Source organism: Ursus arctos, unplaced genomic scaffold (assembly GCF_023065955.2).
Source record: "Ursus arctos isolate Adak ecotype North America unplaced genomic scaffold, UrsArc2.0 scaffold_29, whole genome shotgun sequence".
NCBI lineage: Eukaryota > Metazoa > Chordata > Mammalia > Carnivora > Ursidae > Ursus > Ursus arctos.
This window is the reverse complement of record NW_026622974.1, coordinates 11,125,319-11,145,267: the sequence shown is the minus strand read 5'-3', so window position 1 is coordinate 11,145,267 and position 19,949 is coordinate 11,125,319. Positions and strand designations below refer to the sequence as shown.

The following is a 19,949-nucleotide window of genomic DNA, read 5'->3' as shown; positions in this document are numbered from 1 at the left end:
CGGATATGTCAATGACCACAGAAGGCTGGAAGTAGTTATCTGTGCTTTACGAGGTCAGATCATTCCCTAGCTTTACCTGGACATATTCAATGGGCCAAAAGCAAGCCACAGTCCGCAAGGTACCAAATCAGTCACGTTGTAAGGCGTAATTCAAATTGTCTACACTGGGATGGATATTTTGGCCAAGTAAAATAATAGAAAAGTTGATGTTACTAATTAGAGTGTTCTCTATGCCTATCTAATCACACTCTCTCCTTACTTCTTTCCCAGCCAGGACCCAGCAAAAACAGTAGAAAAATCAGACTCTGCCAATGGACTGTTTTCAGAGTCAGATGTGTTCTGCTTCCTTTCTAACTCATTTTTCTCTTGAGCTTATGCTTCTATAAAAACTAAGTAGGAAATTATGAAAGAGACACATTCCATGCTGACATGTTTTTTACCCAGAGTACTGGCAGAATAATAAATGTAGAATCCTTTCAATACGTTGGTATACAAGACAGAACTTTATATAATTCTCAATGTCACTTTAAAAATGAATTAGAATTGTTTTTCTTCCCAAGTTAAAAAAAAAACTAATAGTCTAGAAACATCTTAGGGCTGTGGTTCTTAAAGCTGTCCAACTATCAGAATCAACTTCAGAGTTCTGCAAACAGCACAGATGCTCAAATCCAATTCTAGACTTGACCCATTAAATTAGATCTTTTGAAGTGTACTCCTGTCCTTGAGATTTTTTAAAAAGCTCCAAGAGAGATTTTGCTGTGAAAACAGGTTCAAGGATTACACTTAAAAAGTGTGACATCTTGGGGTGCCTGGGTGGCTCAGTCATTAAGCGTCTGCCTTTGGCCCAGGGCGTGATCCCAGAGTCCTGGGATCAGTCCCACATCAGGCTCCTCCGCTGGGAGCCTGCTTCTTCCTCTCCCACTCCCCCTGCTTGTGTTCCCTCTCTCGCTGGCGCCTCTCTCTCTGTCAAATAAATAAATAAAATCTTCAAAAAAAAAAAAAGTGCGACGTCTTTTTCAAGGTCAGGCAACAAGCTGACCTTTATTGTCCTACTAAGCTATACTACTGAGGCTTCTTTTAATAAATGCACAGTAAAAAAAAAAAAAGACATACATTTAAACTTGATCTATATCAGGAGACTTTGAATTGGGTTTTAATTGGAAATGTCAACCATATATCTTTTGTTTAAAAGGACATAGTTTAAGACATGCAGAAAAATGAAGTTGGACATCTACCTTACCTTACATATAAAAACTAACTCAAAATGCATCAAAAACCTAAACATAAGACCTACAACTATAAAACTCTTAGAAGAAAACAGGGGGAAAGCTTCATGACTTTGGATTTGGCAAGGATTTTGTGGATATGACACCAAAAGCACAGGCAACAAGAGTGAAAAAAAAAAAAGCAAGTTGAACAACATAAAAATTTCTGTGCATCGAAGAACATAATCAACAGAATAAAAAGGCAACCTACAGAACGAAAGAAAATATTTGCAAATCATATGTCTAAAAGGGGCTAATATCCAGAATATATAAAGAACTTACAACTCAACAACAAAAAAAGCAAATAACCAGATTAAAAATGGGTAAAGGACTTGAATAGACCTTTGTCCAAAAAATGGCATAGAAATGGTCAAAAAGCTTTTGCAAAGATACTTCACTTCATTCATCACTAGGGAGATACAAATCAAAACCACAACGAGATATCACCTCATACCCATTAAGATAGCCGCTATCAAAAAATAATTAACATATTTATTGGGTACGTACCATGTGCCAAGTACTGTGGATGGAAAGACGAAAGCATTTCCTAATTATCCCAGGTTTACCCGTACTCTGCTTAATCCTCTATTATAAAATCTCTTTCATGTATTATAAGTCTATGACAACTTCCCCCCAAATTAAAAATAATTACTAGATAATAGAGTAATTCTACTTCTGGATATATATCCAAAAGAATTGAAAGCAAGATCTCAAAGAGATATTTGCATACCCATTTTCATAGCAGTACTATTCACAACAGCCAAGAGGCAGAAGCAATCCAGGTATCCATTAATGAATGAATAGATAAACATATGTGACACGGACATACAATGCAATATTATTCAGTTTTAAAAAGGAAGGAAATTCTGACACATGCTACAACACAGATGAACCTTGAGAACATTACACTGAGTGAGATAAGCTAGGCACAAAAAGACATACTGTATGATTCCACTTATATGAATAGGCATCTAGGGTAGTTAAAATCATAAAAACAGAAAGCAGAATGGTAGCTGCCATGGGCTGGGGGAAGGGGGGAAAGGGGGAAATGGGGAGTTGTTTAATGGTTATAGAGTTTCAGATTTGCAAAATGAAGAAGTCCTGGAGAGTTGGTGCATAACAATGTGCATACACTTACACTTCACACTGCTAAACTGTTCATTTAGAAATGGTTAGATAGTAAATTTTATATTAAGTGCTTTTTATCACAATAAAAAAGATATGATTTAGGAAGTTTGCTATAAAGTGAACTTCAGTTAAGTGATTTCTATCATCCTACCACCTTCCATTATGAAATCAGAACATCTCATCAAAATAAATAATCTAGAATATAATTAAGGCAAAGTAAATAAAAAATCTGGAAAATATTAAAAAGGCATAATAAATAGGAAATCATAACATTCTGATATCAAAATACTTAATAATATTTATAATACTATAATATGTATGCCCATATATATTCATATATAAATAATACCAAAATTTTATAGATGATACTTTTATAAGTAGATACACCACGTAGTGTTAAATTGTTTTAAGGTATGGCTGTATATTTCAAATTGTTGTGATTGAGAATCTGCAGCCATACATAATCTTGAGAGTTTTACACCCAAAATATAATCTCTTTTTTAACTGAGGAAGGGGGGGAGCAATATTCAATATATTTAGCTCTTTCCTGGACAACACGGGACTAGCTTGTTACCATATTCTGCATGGGGGGAAGTAAATAAGAGCAAATAAAGCCCAGGAAGGAAACATTCAGCTCAAGTTTAGAAGTAAAGGTTTTCTCTAAGGAGTTCTGTGGCATTAATTTGGCAACTAACTGAAGTATCAACAAATTAGCAGATTGCACCTATGCTGAGCAAACACACGGTTTGCCTATTTATTTCACAGTGTCGCTAATATTCAATTTACACATTGATGTTGTATTTTGTTTTGAGCCTGAAAAAGGACAGCTCACTGTCTGAAGGCTGTGGCACCTGTAATTGGAAATAACCTGGTAGCTATGATATAAAATCTGAATTGTCTATGTTTTAACAGTAAATTCTTCCTTAGAGTATATTTGTAACTTAACAAACTTCCTTAAATCAAGACTTGAATTTGTATAAAAATTAAGTTCTGAATTGAACTTCTGTAAAAACTACAAATATCTTTAGTGTGGATACAAAAACATGAAAAATATTTGTATAGGTATGACAGTGGAGCAAACCATACCTTCTACATCTGGATCAGTGGCGGAGTAAACAACGCATCATTCACTGAATGCTTACTTTATATTCATTATCTCATTTTATTTTTCATTTATTTGCTTATTTTAAGTAAGCTCTATGCCCCACGTGGGGCTTGAACTCACGGCCCCAAGATCAAGTCACATGCTTGACTGAGCCAGCCTGGCACCCCTATATTTATTATGTCATGTTAGCTCATTGCCACCATATAATAGAAGGGTTCTTATTCCGTTCAAAGCTAGGGAAATCGAGGGCTGGAAAGAATGCATGTTACCCTAAAACCACCCAGCTCACCTGTAGGAGGGTCTGGATTTGAAGATGGTTCTATTGACTCCGAAGCCTTTTCCTCCTAACTTCTGGGCATTGTAATTTCTACCAGTTTTATTACACTCACTTTCACTAACCCAATTGAATGCTAGGAGAAAAGTCCTGTGAGATAGATTTTTGGTATATCTGGTGCATTTTTCGAAGGTAAACCCTAAATTTAGTCTTCAGGGGTGTATCTACTACATCTTGAGGGGCCTTGTGGATGATGCAAAATAAAATATTCTATTTAAAAGTCTCTGATGCTGCAGATAAAATTCCAGCTCATTTAAATATCCATTACTTTATATAATGGAGTATCCTCCTCAACAGCATTATAATCGGTGAGAAGTGCTAAAAACATTTTAAAATTTAGCATATAATAGTCTTTACTTAACATTGTTTTAATTTGTTTGTTTGTTTGCTTTGTTTTGTTTTAAGTAAGGTGGAGCCCAAGGCAGGGCTTGAACTCAAGACCCTAAGATCAAGACCTGAGCTGAGATCAAGATGCTTAGCCAGCTCACCCAGGAACCCCTGCTTAACATTGTTTTTTAAACTAAATGATGACAATTAAAAGACAATAAAATATTTTTTACATTGATGAGAAATATCATGTAAGGCTTTAGAATTTTAGAGCTTTAAAACTGGAAGTTACCTGAGAAATTATCTTGTTCTTTTCCACATTGCATCTAGGGCATAAATTAACCAGAAAAAAATATTCTGTTCTTTTCCAAAGCATCTCAGAAGACAACATTTTAAATATGCTTTCAATAACACATTCCAGGAGCTTTAAAATATACTTGTGTGGTCTAATTTAAGAACCATTTGCAGTTTCTAATTGGGCAGAAATTATTAACATATGCCTGCAAAATCAGTGTATGATATCCCATTAATTTGTATCATATCATCTGTCCATTCGACAATGTGCCTCACCAAGATAAAGAAGTATTTAAATGATTTCAGAATCCCGATTCAAAAATGCCATTACTTGAAATAACAGTGTTCATTTTCAAAGTCACAGTTTCCTGAAAATTGCACAAAGACACTACATTTTCTGATCTAAAGTGCTTCATACATTAGCTATTTTTATAATTTGATCTAAGATGCTCACAATTTCAAAAGATTCAGTCACTATATGAATATATAAGCGATATCTCTAAACGGAACTGTGATAGGAATACAAAAATGTCCGGGTTAATAAAGATGGTTTAAGAATTTAAAAGAGTCTGAGGAGATTGGAAAACCAGTCTTACCTGAAATGTGTTAAGTGTCTCTGGATGTCAAGGTCTAGAATTGGAGTGGGTCTGGAGGACCCCAGGGGTGATCTATCTTGGCTCAAGAGGTCTTGGAATTCTTTACAAATTTGTCTAAAAAGAAAGATTCACCGTTGAAGTTGAAGTCTTAACAAGGGGCTTTAATTTCATCCCATGATATTTTACCAAAGGTTTGTTTTCTCATTTAAAAGAGGACTAGATAATAAATAAATAAATAAATAAATAAATAAATAAATGAATGAATGAATGAATAAATAAATAAATAAATAAATAAAGTAAAATAAGATAGGACTAGGTCATCTTTCATAAAGCAACCTCCAGAGTTCCATCTACAACATACAGGTGAGGTTCACAATGGCCACTTTGCTCCCAAGCACTATGGGATGATTGTAAAACCTTGGAAGTGATTAATAGCCCACGAGCACTGACAAACCGTGTATATTTTCAAGGTGAACATTCACAGTTCTACCTCAGCATAAGGAAAAATCTACATAAAGGATCACACGTAATCATTGCTTTTAAAAAACTTAAAATATGATTTTTAGAGGGGATACCACATTTGTAAAAAGCTTAAATCAAGTTACAGTCTTCTTTCAGAGCCATCGTGATTCAAGTAGACTTTGGAAAATCCTGTTTCCCAGCATTTCATTAGAATTCAGACTCTTGTGAACTGAATTTATATTTTAATATTTAAAGTGCATAATCATTTGCCACAATTCAGCCTGCTAGCCTCACAAACGATGATTATTACGTCCCATGTAATAAAGTTTCTTGCAAAAAGGTACCCTTAAGAGCAATTTTTCTGCTGCTTTTCTTACATTAAACAATTGTGATTTCTGGTCAGTTTTAATTACCACGTTACTATATATATATTGAATAACAGTTAAGCCTTTGTGATATATAGTCCAAATGATATAATTCTAAAGAAGCAAAACATCTAAAGAAAACAGATTTTCTTAAACAACAACGACAACAACAAAACACTAGATTAATATAGTAATTGAAGAATGAAGTAAAGGACAGCCAAGGAATTGCTCAAAAGAATACATCATCCAATGTGAGGCCACTCCATAGTCAAGGGATAAAGTGATAGTGATTTGGGGTTTTCTTTGGTCTGGATTTACAACAGGTAGTCGTAAAAATCTAATCATTAGCTCTGATTATAATTATCAGTGTAGCCAAAGACAAGTACAAGAGTCAAATTATTCCAAGTGAATGTCACTCCAGGCACCCAGCCACTAATTTTTCTCCAAAGCATTTGTGTCATTAACAAATAACTACAAAAAAAAAAAAAAAGCGACAAAAATGTCTTGAAGCACAAATAATTTACCACTGAGTTAAAACCAGTGGAGTTTTATTATTAGGTGCCAAAAATTTCTTCTAAAGATCATTTGTGACTTTTTTTTAATGAGCAAAAATCCTCAGGTTTATTGCTTGTGTTTTCATATGTGAGTTCATAGAATTTGCCTTTTTCCTTGTGAACACAGTTGAAAGTGAAAGTGGGTCATAAGGAGAGGAAAAACAAACAAATAAGCTAGCTCTTATCTGCTCTAAATCAAACAGGATTCTCCATACCCTCCTGCTTATGTTTTAGGGTCTCCGAGATACAGCATCTAAGTGCACGCTTTTAACAACGGCATGTGTATACTTTCATTGAGAATATTTGATCTGAATTTATCACTTTTTTCTGTTCTGAGTTAGATTTGGTTGATCGACTTCCAGGTGTATTGCCTATGTTTTAACAGATGAATAACAATTTAAACTAAGTTTTTGATGCTAGTCGGTGGCATTTGGCAGGGCATTGTTATCTGTTATGCTTTATGTTACTGGATAGAGTTAGATCTACTGTTATCTTTATTTTTTTAGGAAATTCCTAACTAAAATTTTAAATCCAGATTCTTGCTATCATTGTTCAGACTGGCAATATAAATTACTATTGGGTAGAACATCAGTATGATCCATTCCTACAAAAAAATATTGGAGCTGTTTAAAGATGAGTCTTTCAATTTTATATCAGATCAAAAGACATTTAAAAATTCAAATAAAGCTTGAAACGTTGATTTAGTTCTTGTGGTATGATATTGGTATTATTTGGATAATTGAATAAATTAATTTACAAGCTGGTAAATCAACTTCCTTACTGTATAAACATTACAGCAAGTTGCAATAAACTTAAAGTTGGTGAAGAGGTGAGGAAAAGGCAAAGTGTGGAAAAATTTAACTCGTGCTAAGCAATTCGGCTACACCACACAGGAAGCTGTATTGGGAGAAGTTCCAGAATTCTCAACCTCTGGTATTTGATTCCGCTGCTCTTAACTCACTGACTTAGGACAGCTTCTCGACTTAAAAACAGATGACAATTTTGTAGACCCCCTTAGGCAGTTATGATCATCATTTCATTACGACAGTTACGGAGTTATTATTTTTATGACTAGTTTCATCGTTATTTAAAGTTTTATTTATGAAGCTATGATAAGAAATACTCATTTCTCAAAACAAAATGTCACATTATGAATTACGTAACATAAGATGATCTTCGGTGAATCATAAATTCTAACTTTATCACTTACGTCACTGTTCTTAAGGACATAATTTTTAAGCTGATGTCTGAATGTCAAGTTCTGTGTTTCTCCTTTTGACAATTATTGTTATGGGAACAATTAAAACGTGTTAACGATTCTGCTTTACCCTAATGCAGATCAAATGTTAAGCATATTTAGTTCTAAATTCAATGAAGAAGTTTAAATATGTTTTCCATGAATCAAATGTTTTGTCCAGTACATATTTAGAATTCAAAAATGGTCTAATTCAGTTTCTGTCCCTCCGATATAATTGTCTAATTACACCAGGATGTTTGGTTAATCAACTAAACACAAATTAAGAGGAATTGGGGGCTAGACCCTTAGTCAATGGGCCTTTCATACAGTTGGCAACATAATTAAATACAACTGAATCTGTTATTCCTAGAGGTAAAAAAGACACGTGTAAGCCAATCCAACAATGCAGATCAGTTATTGGCTCACTCATCCAAAGATTTCGGATTTCATACGTATTTTTGATGCAACTGTCACAGTCTTGTGAACAAAGGTGAGCTGACTAGAACGTAATGAGCATCCATGTAGGCTACTTAATTTCAACGTTGAGCATTTTAATTGAAAATAGCCAATGCTTTACTATTAGAAAATTAGAAACTGCTCAGAACACGTTGGATCCATTCATATATTGCAAGAAAGGCATGATATCCCTACACATCCCTTAATGTATCCATTTAAATCGATGACTACTTGTCTTCTATATATTTGCTACGACTGCATAGTCTCTCATTCTTGTTTCACGTTGTCTGATAAGAAGAGGGGATGGACATAAACAACCAAAAAGACAAAAAAATTATACAGGCTGTCTCCTAATTTCTAGATGCTTATGGCCTAATTACGCTTATATAAAGTAAGGCAATTGGAATCAGTGAACCCAATTCTTGATTATTTAATGGTCTGGAAATGTCCAGCTGTGGACAGAAGGATCAAAGTACATGCTCTCACAATATTTTATGAAATCAAAGTCCCAAATTTCATCTAAAAATAGACGTTATTGAGATCCTAGCTAAAAAGAAATAACACTCTTGAGTTGAGACGTCTAAAATAGACGTCTCAGCATAACTTTGACAAATATGGAAGTACTTCCCTTAATCCCCTCAAGTTCTTCTAACATTGGACTTCTGTGAAAACAAAATCTCTGCATCAGTGTGAATGCACAGACATTTCAACAGAGTTATGGGAACTCTCAAGAAAATGGGTCCTTGTGTTCTGAATGTTAATGGTGGCATTGCTGTGGGTGGTAGAGGTGGGCAGCTATGGAACCATCCTGGGGAAAGGAGGACAAGAAGAAGGATTTCTCTGGATTAGGGAGTGAAAGTCTTAGAATATGCATGATGAAACTACAACCAATTAATTTTGTTATAGAAAATATAAAGGTGTCTTCTCTTGGATAATTCATATCTGGGGATAACAGTGTCACTCAGAGGTGTCACATGCGTACACATATTGGGAAAATCTGTATAATCCTGCCAGCTAGAAGGATTCTATGCTTTGGGAACACCTGGAGGACACTACCTAACTTTTAGCAGTATATTCTTCTCTTAATCTGTAACATGTCTTTATAGTTCTCCCAAGATGATATTAAGGATTCAGACTGACTACATGTACTCTCAGTTCCTCCTGGAGAAACTAAAATATTACTGATGCAGACCCCTCTGGGTCTTCACTTGCAAAGGACAAGAGTAGAAGCAAAACAGAAGTAAAGGTTCCCCAGGAGATTAGCCACACAAAAAAACCCACGATCAGCTCCTTTGACCAGCAAGTTTTCGTGCTTGCCTAGCAGAAGGTCTATCCCAAAATCTTAACTCCACATTTTATACCAGCCTTATAATTTTCTTTCTCTAACTCCTGGTTTTTATTTTCTTTCTCAGCTGTTCCTTTCCCTTTCATTTCCTTGTTTTTACCTTTTTTCTCCTTTTGCCACCACCTTCTGTTTTCCTTCTCTCTGGGACAAGATGAATCATCTAAGTTATTCTTGGAAGGGCAATACCCAGATAGGTCCTAACCCAAACAGTGTCAGCCACAAGCGGCACAAATCCCAAATAAGGGACTCCGTATCATGGGCAAGACTGTTGCTTGATAGGTATCCCATTTAAACTCTTAAACTTGTAAAAAAACACACACGAAAAGACCTATGTGACATTAGAAGTTGGTAGAAGAAATATTTAGTTTGGGTTTTATGCATTTTGAACCCATTTAAATTTTAGCCAACTTGTTGTGAAGTCCTTTTCCATCAGTTTCTAAGAATCAACGTTTTAAACACTACTTTGAAAGTTTTCCCCAAATAAGAAACCAATTTAGAAATGATAATTTAACCCACCTGGGACTATTAGTTCTAAGGTCTGAATATATAGTAAGGAAATTAGACAAGATTATTAATAGTCTTTTGTGTAGCATAACTTATTTTAACAAAGAGAAGAGAGCAAGAATTAGCTACCACCTGAAGGATTTTTCTCGAAAAATTTGAACATGACTTGCAGCAGCATTGACTGTTTTGTTGGGTTTTCACACAATCAATGACAGTTCATCTATTCCTGATCAAAGAGCTTTCAAGTTTGTGGGAATTTGAGCTCATCTCAGGCACTCTTCCCCTTTCCCACAGCATCTCTGTCATTATTTTAATTCACATTTCTGTTGGGCTTTTTACAATTTTCAGAAGCTTTCTCATACATTATACCTTTTCTTTTCGACAGTATCAGCACCGCAGGTGGGGCAGTATAGGGATTATTGTCTAATTATACACCAGAAAAGATGGGGGCACCAATGGTGATCCTTGGTCCCAGAGGTCTCCGTGTTACTTCTCACGCACCTGGGTCCTCTTTGGTCATATTCTCCAAACGTTCATAGTGTTTTGAGATCTTCACCCTCAGGTGTGAAGGCGCAGTGAGTGGTTTAGACCAAGTAGCAGCTAATGACATATTTGCCTGGAATCGACATTTCCTAAACATACTTTTCTCCCAAGAACTCCTGCGTATTCCGGAGAGGTTTTCTAAAAACTTTCATCATCACTAAACAAAAGCAGTTTGTAAATCCTGCTATGGGCACAAGGCCGGGAGTAGGGGTATGTCCTTGTGTAATTCACCTAACTGCTGCAACGTGAGACCCCCTGCTTTCGAGAACTGGTACTTTCTAGACTGTTTCTGTCACTCAAAGAAAATGGAAAACCTGAGAGAAGGCATATAGAGACCTCCCATTCTGCTTACTTGGTTGCTAGGATCATCTTTTTTCTTGCTGTCTGTTCTTTCTGTTCCATATGTTGTCTGGCAAGATGTTCTCCTACAGCTTTGGCTGGAAACTCTGTTTCACAAGTGTAGCCAAAATCCCGAGCCAAGTGTAGAGCCTCCCCTGTTGGCAGACAACAAAAGTCAGTTTTCCACAAATGTCTAAACGCAGGAAGAGTAACACTTTATATTTGCCTCAAGCCTCATCCCTCTTTGTGCTCAGATGGATCATATTTTCCTATTTATTCTAAATAATCACGGGGGGCTCCTGGGTGGCACGGCGGTTAAGCGCCTGCCTTCGGCTCAGGGCGTGATCCCGGCGTTATGGGATCGAGCCCCGCATCAGGCTCCTCCGCTATGAGCCGGCTTCTTCCTCTCCCACTCCCCCTGCTTGTGTTCCCTCTCTCGCTGGCTGTCTCTCTCTCTGTCGAATAAATAAATAAAATCTTTAAAAAAAAATAAATAATCATAGGGAGAGAACTTTTGGGGTGGGGGATGGAGTAGGATGAGGAGAAAATGAGGAACAGAGAAGTTACTTACCACGCAGGGGTATGTGAAAAACTGAGTGGAAAACCAGAACAACGATCGAGGAGTTTTGACCCCCTCGGGGCTCTAGACCAGTTTGCCTTCTCAGATCCTACACATTAATGCCCAAGGGAAAAAGCTCCACGGGCTTGCCATTCTGTTGTGGCTTGACCTATAATCTATCCGTAGTATACTGGAAATATTCAGCTATCTTTCCCAGGAGATTGATCAAAATATTGACAAAGGGCCCAAGTAACTTTCCAAAGAAACTGGAACACTTTGGAAAGGGGGAGGCAATGAATTTTATCGATTTCGTACCACTCTGTTGGCAAGGATGCTATAGTGTGTGATTACAGTGCCAGCATTATCCGGCTTCATGGCAGGCTTCAGTGCCTTTTAGCACAGTGCACAATGCTTCTTATCTACGTTAGTAAAAACACAATGCTTTTTAAGTACAATAAAATCATAAATCACTTTTAGTCTTTCACAAAAATCTTAAACTTGAGTCACTAGGTTAGAAATGAAGTAAAAATGGCTTATCCGCGAAGGAAGGTTTGGCGATATAGTTCAACCTTGAAAACAATAGTTTTATTTTTTATTTAATTTGGTAAAGATTTTATGTATTTATTTGTTGGAGAGAAAGAGAGAGAACGGCAGGCAGAGGGAGAAGCAGGCTCCCGGCTGAGCAAGCAGCCCGAGGTGGGACTCGATCCCAGGCCGCTGGGATCATACCTAAGCCGAAGGCAGATGCTAACTGACTGAGCCCCTCAGGCATCCCAAAAAACAATAGTAGTTTTATTTATTTTATTTTTTTAAAGATTTTATTTACTTATTTGACAAAGAGAGAGAGAGAGAGAGCGCATAAGCAGAGGGAGCAGCAGAGGGAGAAGAAGGCTCCCTGCTAAGCAAGGAGCCTGATGTGGGACTCGATCCCAGGACCCTGGGATCATGACCCGAGCCAAAGGCAGCCACTCAAATGGCTGAGCCACCCAGGTGCCCAACAACAGTAGTTTTAAAGCTCAAGCCAAGTTTCACCTGAGCATGAAAACTTAAAAAAAAAAAAAAAAAAAAGAGCAAGCTTTCATTGCACGTGTACTGAGCACATATACTGAGCACTTTGTTCTAGGTGCAGTGCTATATAGGAGTAATAAGGGATATAAAAGGGCCATCCCTGTTTCTAGGACGATGACAATCATCCCCATAATAGTAGCAAAAAAAACACGTTAGTAGCACTTTCTAATTTACATTGCAATGGATATGAACACTATCATCTGCTCATGTTTACTGACATTATGTTGATATTATATAAAACACAAGGTATTGTACGACCAGGATCACATGAGTATTACAGGGAAAATGTTTTACAGATGTTCAAAGGGAGACAAGGTACTCAACATGGGGAATTAGATCAGATAATGTTTTGTGAATTATGGATCATGATTTCCAACGCCCCCCCCATTTCAAAGCAGTGGCAGGTTTTTAGTTAAGATTTTCATATTCACATGGTAGGAAAGATCCTTGTTAGCCGTCCATTCTGAATAGGAAGAGGGCATAACTATATGGAAAGGGTCCCTACATCGATGAACCTGGATAGTGCTAGTTATGAAGGGTCACGGTTTTAGGTAAAGCTGCAATGTACAAGGAAAATTCTTAAGTGCTTATTACCAGCAGTTTATCCCCCTAACCGATTGGGAAAGAAAATGTGTGCATATTTGGCAGAAAAATGACACAAAGATTTTTTGGGGGGGGGGAAGAAGACATTGTGGGATGCCTGGGTGGCTCGGTCGGTTAAGCATCTGCCTTCGCTCGGGTCATGAGCAGGGAGCCTTTTTCTCCCTCTCCCTCTGCTGCTCCCCCTGCTTGTACTCTCTCTCTCTCTCTGGCAAATGAATAAATAAAATCTTTTAAAAAGGACTGTGTAATGCCATATAGGATGGTCACTTTTGCTAGAAAAATGACAGAAGGGAGATAATTCAAATCATTTCAGATTGGAGGTATAAAGTCTGAAACAGTGGCCACAGCACATGACCGAGGATAAGCTCACGTGATCTTGGGACTTACCAGTATCTTGCCAGTAATACAATAACCCGTTCGCAGTGTCCTCTTTGAGTTATGATTATTGATATAGCTGCATGTTGCAATATTGTCACAGAAAGATACTTGGGTAACGTTTTCACAGACATTATTATATATCTATTTGTCCTCCACTGCTTGTGCAGTAGTGGGAGAAGTGAAACAGTGGAAACAGGAAGGTGGCAGCATGTCTCTTAAATTTTATTCTAAAACCTGATTCTGGCCCATTATATGCAAAGCTCTCACCGTAGTGGTAGTTTTTAAAACAGTTTGAATGGAACAGCTGCTATTTACATTTACACTGACAGCCAGATCCTTCCTTCCCTTAGTTCTGTTTACTGCTTTCTCTTGCTTGCAATGTAACATTGTTCCTGGATGTATAGCGATGTTACGTCAGAGAAGTGGCAAGTGAAGACACTCTGATACGTAGTTAAGATATGTGTATCATGCCCCAAAAGCTTTGTGTGTAAGGGCCCAAGAATGAGTGAAAAAATGAATCCATGAATTAAAATATACATGATATTCAGTAAGGGGGACAAATCTGTAGTTCAATCCTGTACAGCAGGTATCTTAGAGTCTAAGTTTAAGAAGTTTAAGAAAAATAGGAATTTTAGGATCAAAAAAGCACGTGAAGGGGTGCCTGAGTGGTTCAAGTAAGCATCGGAGTCCTGGTTTCAGCCCAGGTCATGATCTCATGGGTCGTGAGCTCAGTGGGGAGTCTGCTTGAGATTCTCTCCCTCTGCCCCTGCCCCCATTTACATGCTTCCACACACGTGCGTGTTCTGTCTCTCAAATAAATAAATAAACCTTAAAAAAATTTTTTTAGGGATACCTGGGTGGCTCAGTGGGTTAAGTGTCTGCCTTTGGCTCTGGTCATGATCCCTGGGTCCTGAGATCGAGTCCTGCATCAGGCTTCCTGCTCAGAAGGGAGCCTGCTTCTCCCTCTGCCTGCTGCTCCCTTTGCTTGTGCATTCACTCTCTTTCTCTCTCTCTCACACACACACACAAATAAAATCTTTAAAAAATGAAATAAGATAAATCTTTAAAAGCATGTGAATAAGATTCTAGGGGATCTGACTGATTCATGAAGATAAAGATCAATGAGCTTCTCCGTCTCTGTGGTGGGACAAAATGCCCACGTGAACAGGAAGCAGGTGCAGTAATCTGTAGTGGAAGGGTGATTCAGGAAGGGCTGAGAACGTTCTCCTTCTATTTCCGTACGGCAAATATTGCTGCGTCACTGCATATCCTTGTGAGATGAGGTAGGATGCCCCAGGTCTTCGTTTGCAAAACAGGTTTAAGTCATTTTTACATTTTAATGCATCGTGTCACTTGACAAACCAGTACCCGCTCCACTCTTTTTTACACAACTGAAGCAATACGCTAGCTTCAGCGTGGATGACCGTTTTATATCATGTCATTCCAAGAATATTTTAGAAGGAGGATGGATGTTTGGGGGGTAGGGTTATCACTAGCACAGGAGTATGTTAAGTGCAAGGCTTTAGGGTCTATAAGCCAACTAGTGCTTACCCCCCTTCCAGAAAAGCAAAAACCCCTATTCATTTTTTCAGTAATAACATCAGCAGTAGGTGAGTCATACTGAGTAAATTTCTCAAAAACCTAGCAGAAGTAAAATGACAAAATATGAGAAGAGCATAAAAAAAAATTTGCTCCCTGATGTCAGGGCACTTGTTTTCCACACTCAAAAGCAAAAAAGTGAACCAGTAGGGGAAAATATTAGGAAAAGTTTAAACGTCCATCCTGATGCAGCCTACGTGTGGAAGGTTAGTGGGAAAATGTTCTCCAGATCACTTGTTTTACTGAGTTTCTGGGCTCCCACATTATTTTACAAGAAGATCTAAATGTATTTTTAAATAGAAATAAATAGACCTGATTTTCAGCCTTTTATAAGTCATTCAGGATTTTTCCTCCCTTTAGAATTGTTGTGTTTTAGGGGAAGATGTACTTGAGACAATTAAAAATCAACACCTAGTGCACTAATTTGCACTAAAGGATACTTCTACATTGTTACCACCAGATAATTCATACCACCTGCCACTGTAGCGATATTGCCTTAAAAATGATTTGTTTAACTTAGTATTGCAATACCCAATGTTATTAAATAAAGGCAACAATTCATACGTGTTAACTTCTAGTCACATATCCATGATTTCAATTTGATTTGTATGTATGGGAAACTAGCACTTTGAAATCTCTCTGTGGGATTATTCCAAGAAGTACCTATTAGAAAGCAAATGTGAGAGGTGTCTGACTGGCTCAGAAGGTAGAGCATGTGACTCTTGATCTCGAGATTGTGAGTTCGAGCCCCACGCTGGATGTAGCGGTTACTTAAAAAGAAAGTCTTAAAAAGAAAAGAAAGCAAATTTGAGAATATTTTCAAACCTGAATAAGATATTCTATAAAATAAACTGTTCAGAATATCAAGCTATTGCAAACGCTAGAGCTGAAGGACGAAACTAATATATTACAGGTTTCCCAAACTATTCTGCAAGGAATGTATTCTATAGCACTACGGATAACACGATCTATGGTAGAAATTAGTGCCTTATAATGTGGTAGTTCCCTAGTTTAATGATGATGTTGCTTAAACACCAACACTTTGTTTTTCGAAGCAATAATTTTGTTCCCCATTCCACACACACTTAGCACAGCACCTGATTCATAACAGGTACTTAGTAAACATCGGTCACACGACAAAGCTTCCAAATATGTTATTGGTTAATGAAACAATAGTCTTGTGAAGACTTCTAAAGAAAATGGTGAAAAACTAGAACAAAGAGAGTTGCTAGAAAGAATGAACTATATAGAAAATCCAAAAAAAAAAAAAAAAAAGAAAGAGTATATCATTGTATCAGTGTGGAGCCATTTTATAAAATAGAGTCTATTTATACTTTTCAACACTTGCTGCTCCCATAACCTGGGGTTTTTTGTTTTTGTTTTTAATGTACAAGTGTCACCCCATATCAGTTAATCTCTGGGTATGTGCATGCTTTGAAGCTGCTGAAGGAATCTCAGGAAACATTAAGAACGGCTGTCCTAAGGTGAAGGGAAAGCATCATGTAGGGATTAACTGTACAGCTTCACTAAATACAAGAAGTCTGTGGCTTATATGAAAGGAAGGCAGTCACTATCAAGTCAATTTTAAACTCTAAAGACCTCTGTCTATCTGGGCTCTTGCATAAAGAGTTCTGCCTTATTTGGCTGACATAGTATAAACTCTAAAAACAAAAAAAGGACAGGCACCTGGCTGGCTCAGTTGGTAGAGCATGAGACTCTTGATCTCAGGGTCATGAGTTCAAGCGCCACACGGGGCATGGAACCTACTTTAAATAAATAAACAAACAAACAAATAAATAAATGAAATAAAAAAATAAAAAAAAACAGAAATGTGGTAGAAGTAGAGACAGACAGCACTGTTAAGGAAACAAAGTCATCAGTCTACTAAAAAAGTATTTGTACAAAGAGATGTGGTGTGAAATGAAGCTTGCTTTTCATACTAGTAGGGAAAAGATGGGTTTTCAAGAAAAGGTGTTGGGACAACTGGGTGGCCATCTGGAAATAAACAAATAAAATTGGATCTATACCATGCATCTAATGACAAAACAAGGTCCAGATGGATCAACAATTTAAACATAAAAAAATAGAACCACAAAGTAATTGGAACATGGCAGAATTCTTTTATAGTCTTGGAATAAAAGAAGTATTTTAAAATATTACAATTAAAACTAAAAACCATGATATAAAATATATGAGACATATGATTATACTCATATCAAAAAGTCCGTATGACATAGACCTAAACAAATAAGCAAACCAACAGAAAACTCGTAACAGCAAACAGACAAACCAAAGCTAGTGGTGGGGAGGCTTTGCAATGCAGATCAGAGACATACAGCCAGTTTTCTGCTATATAATGAGCACTTACCAATCAATAAGAAAAACATTTAAAAATACCTCATAAGGACAAAGTAAATAAACAGACAGAGAAGCTCATTAAATTCTTCTAGGAATACTCAACTCAACCTCCTTCGTAAGTGAGGTAGCCTTTTTTTTTTTTACCCCATCAAATTAGCAAAGATCCAAAAGTTGATAGCACTCTGTTTGGGCTCAAGTACAGGGCAGTACTATCATATATGCTCCTTGCCCCCCCTTGCTGATGGGGTTATAAATATACAGCCACTATGGAGAACAGGTTTCCAATAATCTGCTAAAATTACAAACACAAATATCTTTTGACCCTGCAACATTCCTAGCAATTTATTGAATAGATGTACTTACATATTTGCAGAATTATTTATGTAAGTGTGAGGTTACTCATTGTAGCACAATTTGTAATCGCTGAAGATTGAAAACTTCTATATAATATTCAGTAGGGAACTGGTTAAATAAATTATGAGACATTCAAACAAGGGAACATCATGAGTGTTTAAAAGAAAGGGCTTACAACTTGTAAGCCCTGAGAAAAAACACTATTATAAGGTGTGAAAAAAAGAACCCAACAGAAGAATAGTATGTATAGAATACTATAATTTCTTTTAAAAGTTAAAAAATCCTTGGAAGGAAATAAAGAAACCGTTTGTTTAACAGAACATTTGTTTTCTTCCAGGAGGGGAACTGGACAACTAGGGAATAGAGTGAAAAACAGGCATTTTACTATACACTCTTCTGTAACTTCTAAATTTTCTTCTATTTGAATAAATTATCTATTTAAAATTATATTAATTCAAAATTAAAATTACTCTGACTCTGTTCTTAGATTTATTTATTATTTTTTTAAAAGATTTTATTTATTTATTTGACATAGAGAGAGACAGCCAGAGAGAGAGGGAACACAATCAGGAGGAGTGAGAGAGGAAGAAGCAGGCTCCCAGTGGAGGACCTGATGTGGGACTCGATCCCAAGACTCCGGGATCACGCCCTGAGCCAAAGGCAGATGCTTAACAACTGAGCCACCCAGGCGCCCCCCGTTCTTAGATTTAATTCTAAACTCAAATATTTGTTGTAAATTAAAACACAAGCAATTCCCAAACTGCCATTGTTATTCAGCAGTATGTAGACAGACATCAGTAGGGAGAACTACAGTCTATAATTTTATTAAAATACCTATGAATTTTGATAAATGTAAATCATGGAAGTAAAGTAGAAGCTGAGTGTTTGAAAAGGACTTTAGTCGAGACATATACGTTGAAAGAGAGAATAATGGAAAGAAGAAAATAAAATCATGAGGGAAATAATGCAGAGACGTGTTTTTAAGTGAGCAGCACAATTTGCAAGAGTGAGCAGTGAGATGGACCAAAGTGGGCAAGGGCAGGCAGGACTCGGCCAAATAGGCTTGGAGACACTGCCTTTTTGCAATGAGTAAAAGCAAGAATTTAAGCACACTCCAAGCACATAGTCAGACACAAAGGCATATGGATAGTAGCCTATTACCTCTGTCCCTACATGTACACACTTTTCCCCCAAAGGCGAGTGAAATCATAAGATGCAGGTCAGGGAAGCAATATTACAAATGAAGAACACGTTTCCTAAGATGGTATCTATTTGTCCACAACGTTGTCTGATACAATCTTCGTTCACTGAGATCAATTCTTGAAAATTCGGATAAGTACTAGTTCTCAGATATAATATCTAATTGTTATCTAATTACCAATTATCAAAGCAGAGGCTCTCAGAAACTCTTCCACAATTTAGAATAAGTAGTTTACAGATAAGGTGGGACCTATTAGTCTAAGAGGGGAAAAAAAAAGCTTTTCCAAGACAGATCTTAAAATGACTCACATAGGCTCTACTAGCGTTTGTTTTATTGAGCCCAATGCCGCTGACAGCTCTGAAATACAAAGACTGTGCCCAAGACATTGTCCCTGCCAGGGTGTTTGCATGCAAAAGGGCACACTAGGTTCTGCTAGTGATGGAGCTCTTCCATCCGACTGTCTGACCACAGTGAGCACTAGTTAGAGCTATTATCACAAAGGGCCGGTTTATTATTCTTTTTATATCACACACAGTTTAAGAAGGAAGCTGGAAACCTTCATCCTGAAGGAGGGTCTAATGTGGGAATATGAGTCTGGAATGGCCAGCCAAGGAGTTATTTGGGGATGAAGGTCCTTTCAGGCTTACAATCATGCCATGGGTCCCTGAAGGCTAGCTTTCAGCTCCAGATTTCCATAGAAACACCACTGGGGTACCATGTGAAAGTAATGAGAATATCTGTTTTGTTCTAAATTTCATGAGAAGAACAACCGAAGCTGAGCATGCCCCGTGCGTGTATTATCACTAATACTTGGCAAAGGATTTTGGTGTTTGAATCCTATGAGCCTCAAGCAGTGAACAATACTTCTTCCTAAAATAAAAATTCATGGACTAATCCCATCAAGAAAACTTGGTATACCTATACTCATTCGCTATACCTCATCTCTAGGAAAGTTCATTGCCAAGTCAGTTGTCC

General features: G+C 37.1%; 1 protein-coding gene across 1 annotated transcript in view; it reads right to left on the bottom strand.

Moving 5' to 3' along the window:
- The window catches only part of TFAP2D (transcription factor AP-2 delta), a 55,980-nt gene that overhangs the window by 14,024 nt on the left and 22,007 nt on the right, over positions 1-19,949 (bottom strand). Inside the window, exons 6-7 of the mRNA XM_026507272.2 lie at positions 10,868-11,009; positions 5,050-5,163 (exon numbers count right to left, since the gene is read on the bottom strand). Of these exons, the coding sequence (XP_026363057.1) occupies positions 5,050-5,163; positions 10,868-11,009 (256 nt within the window). The remainder of the gene's footprint in view (positions 1-5,049; positions 5,164-10,867; positions 11,010-19,949) is intronic.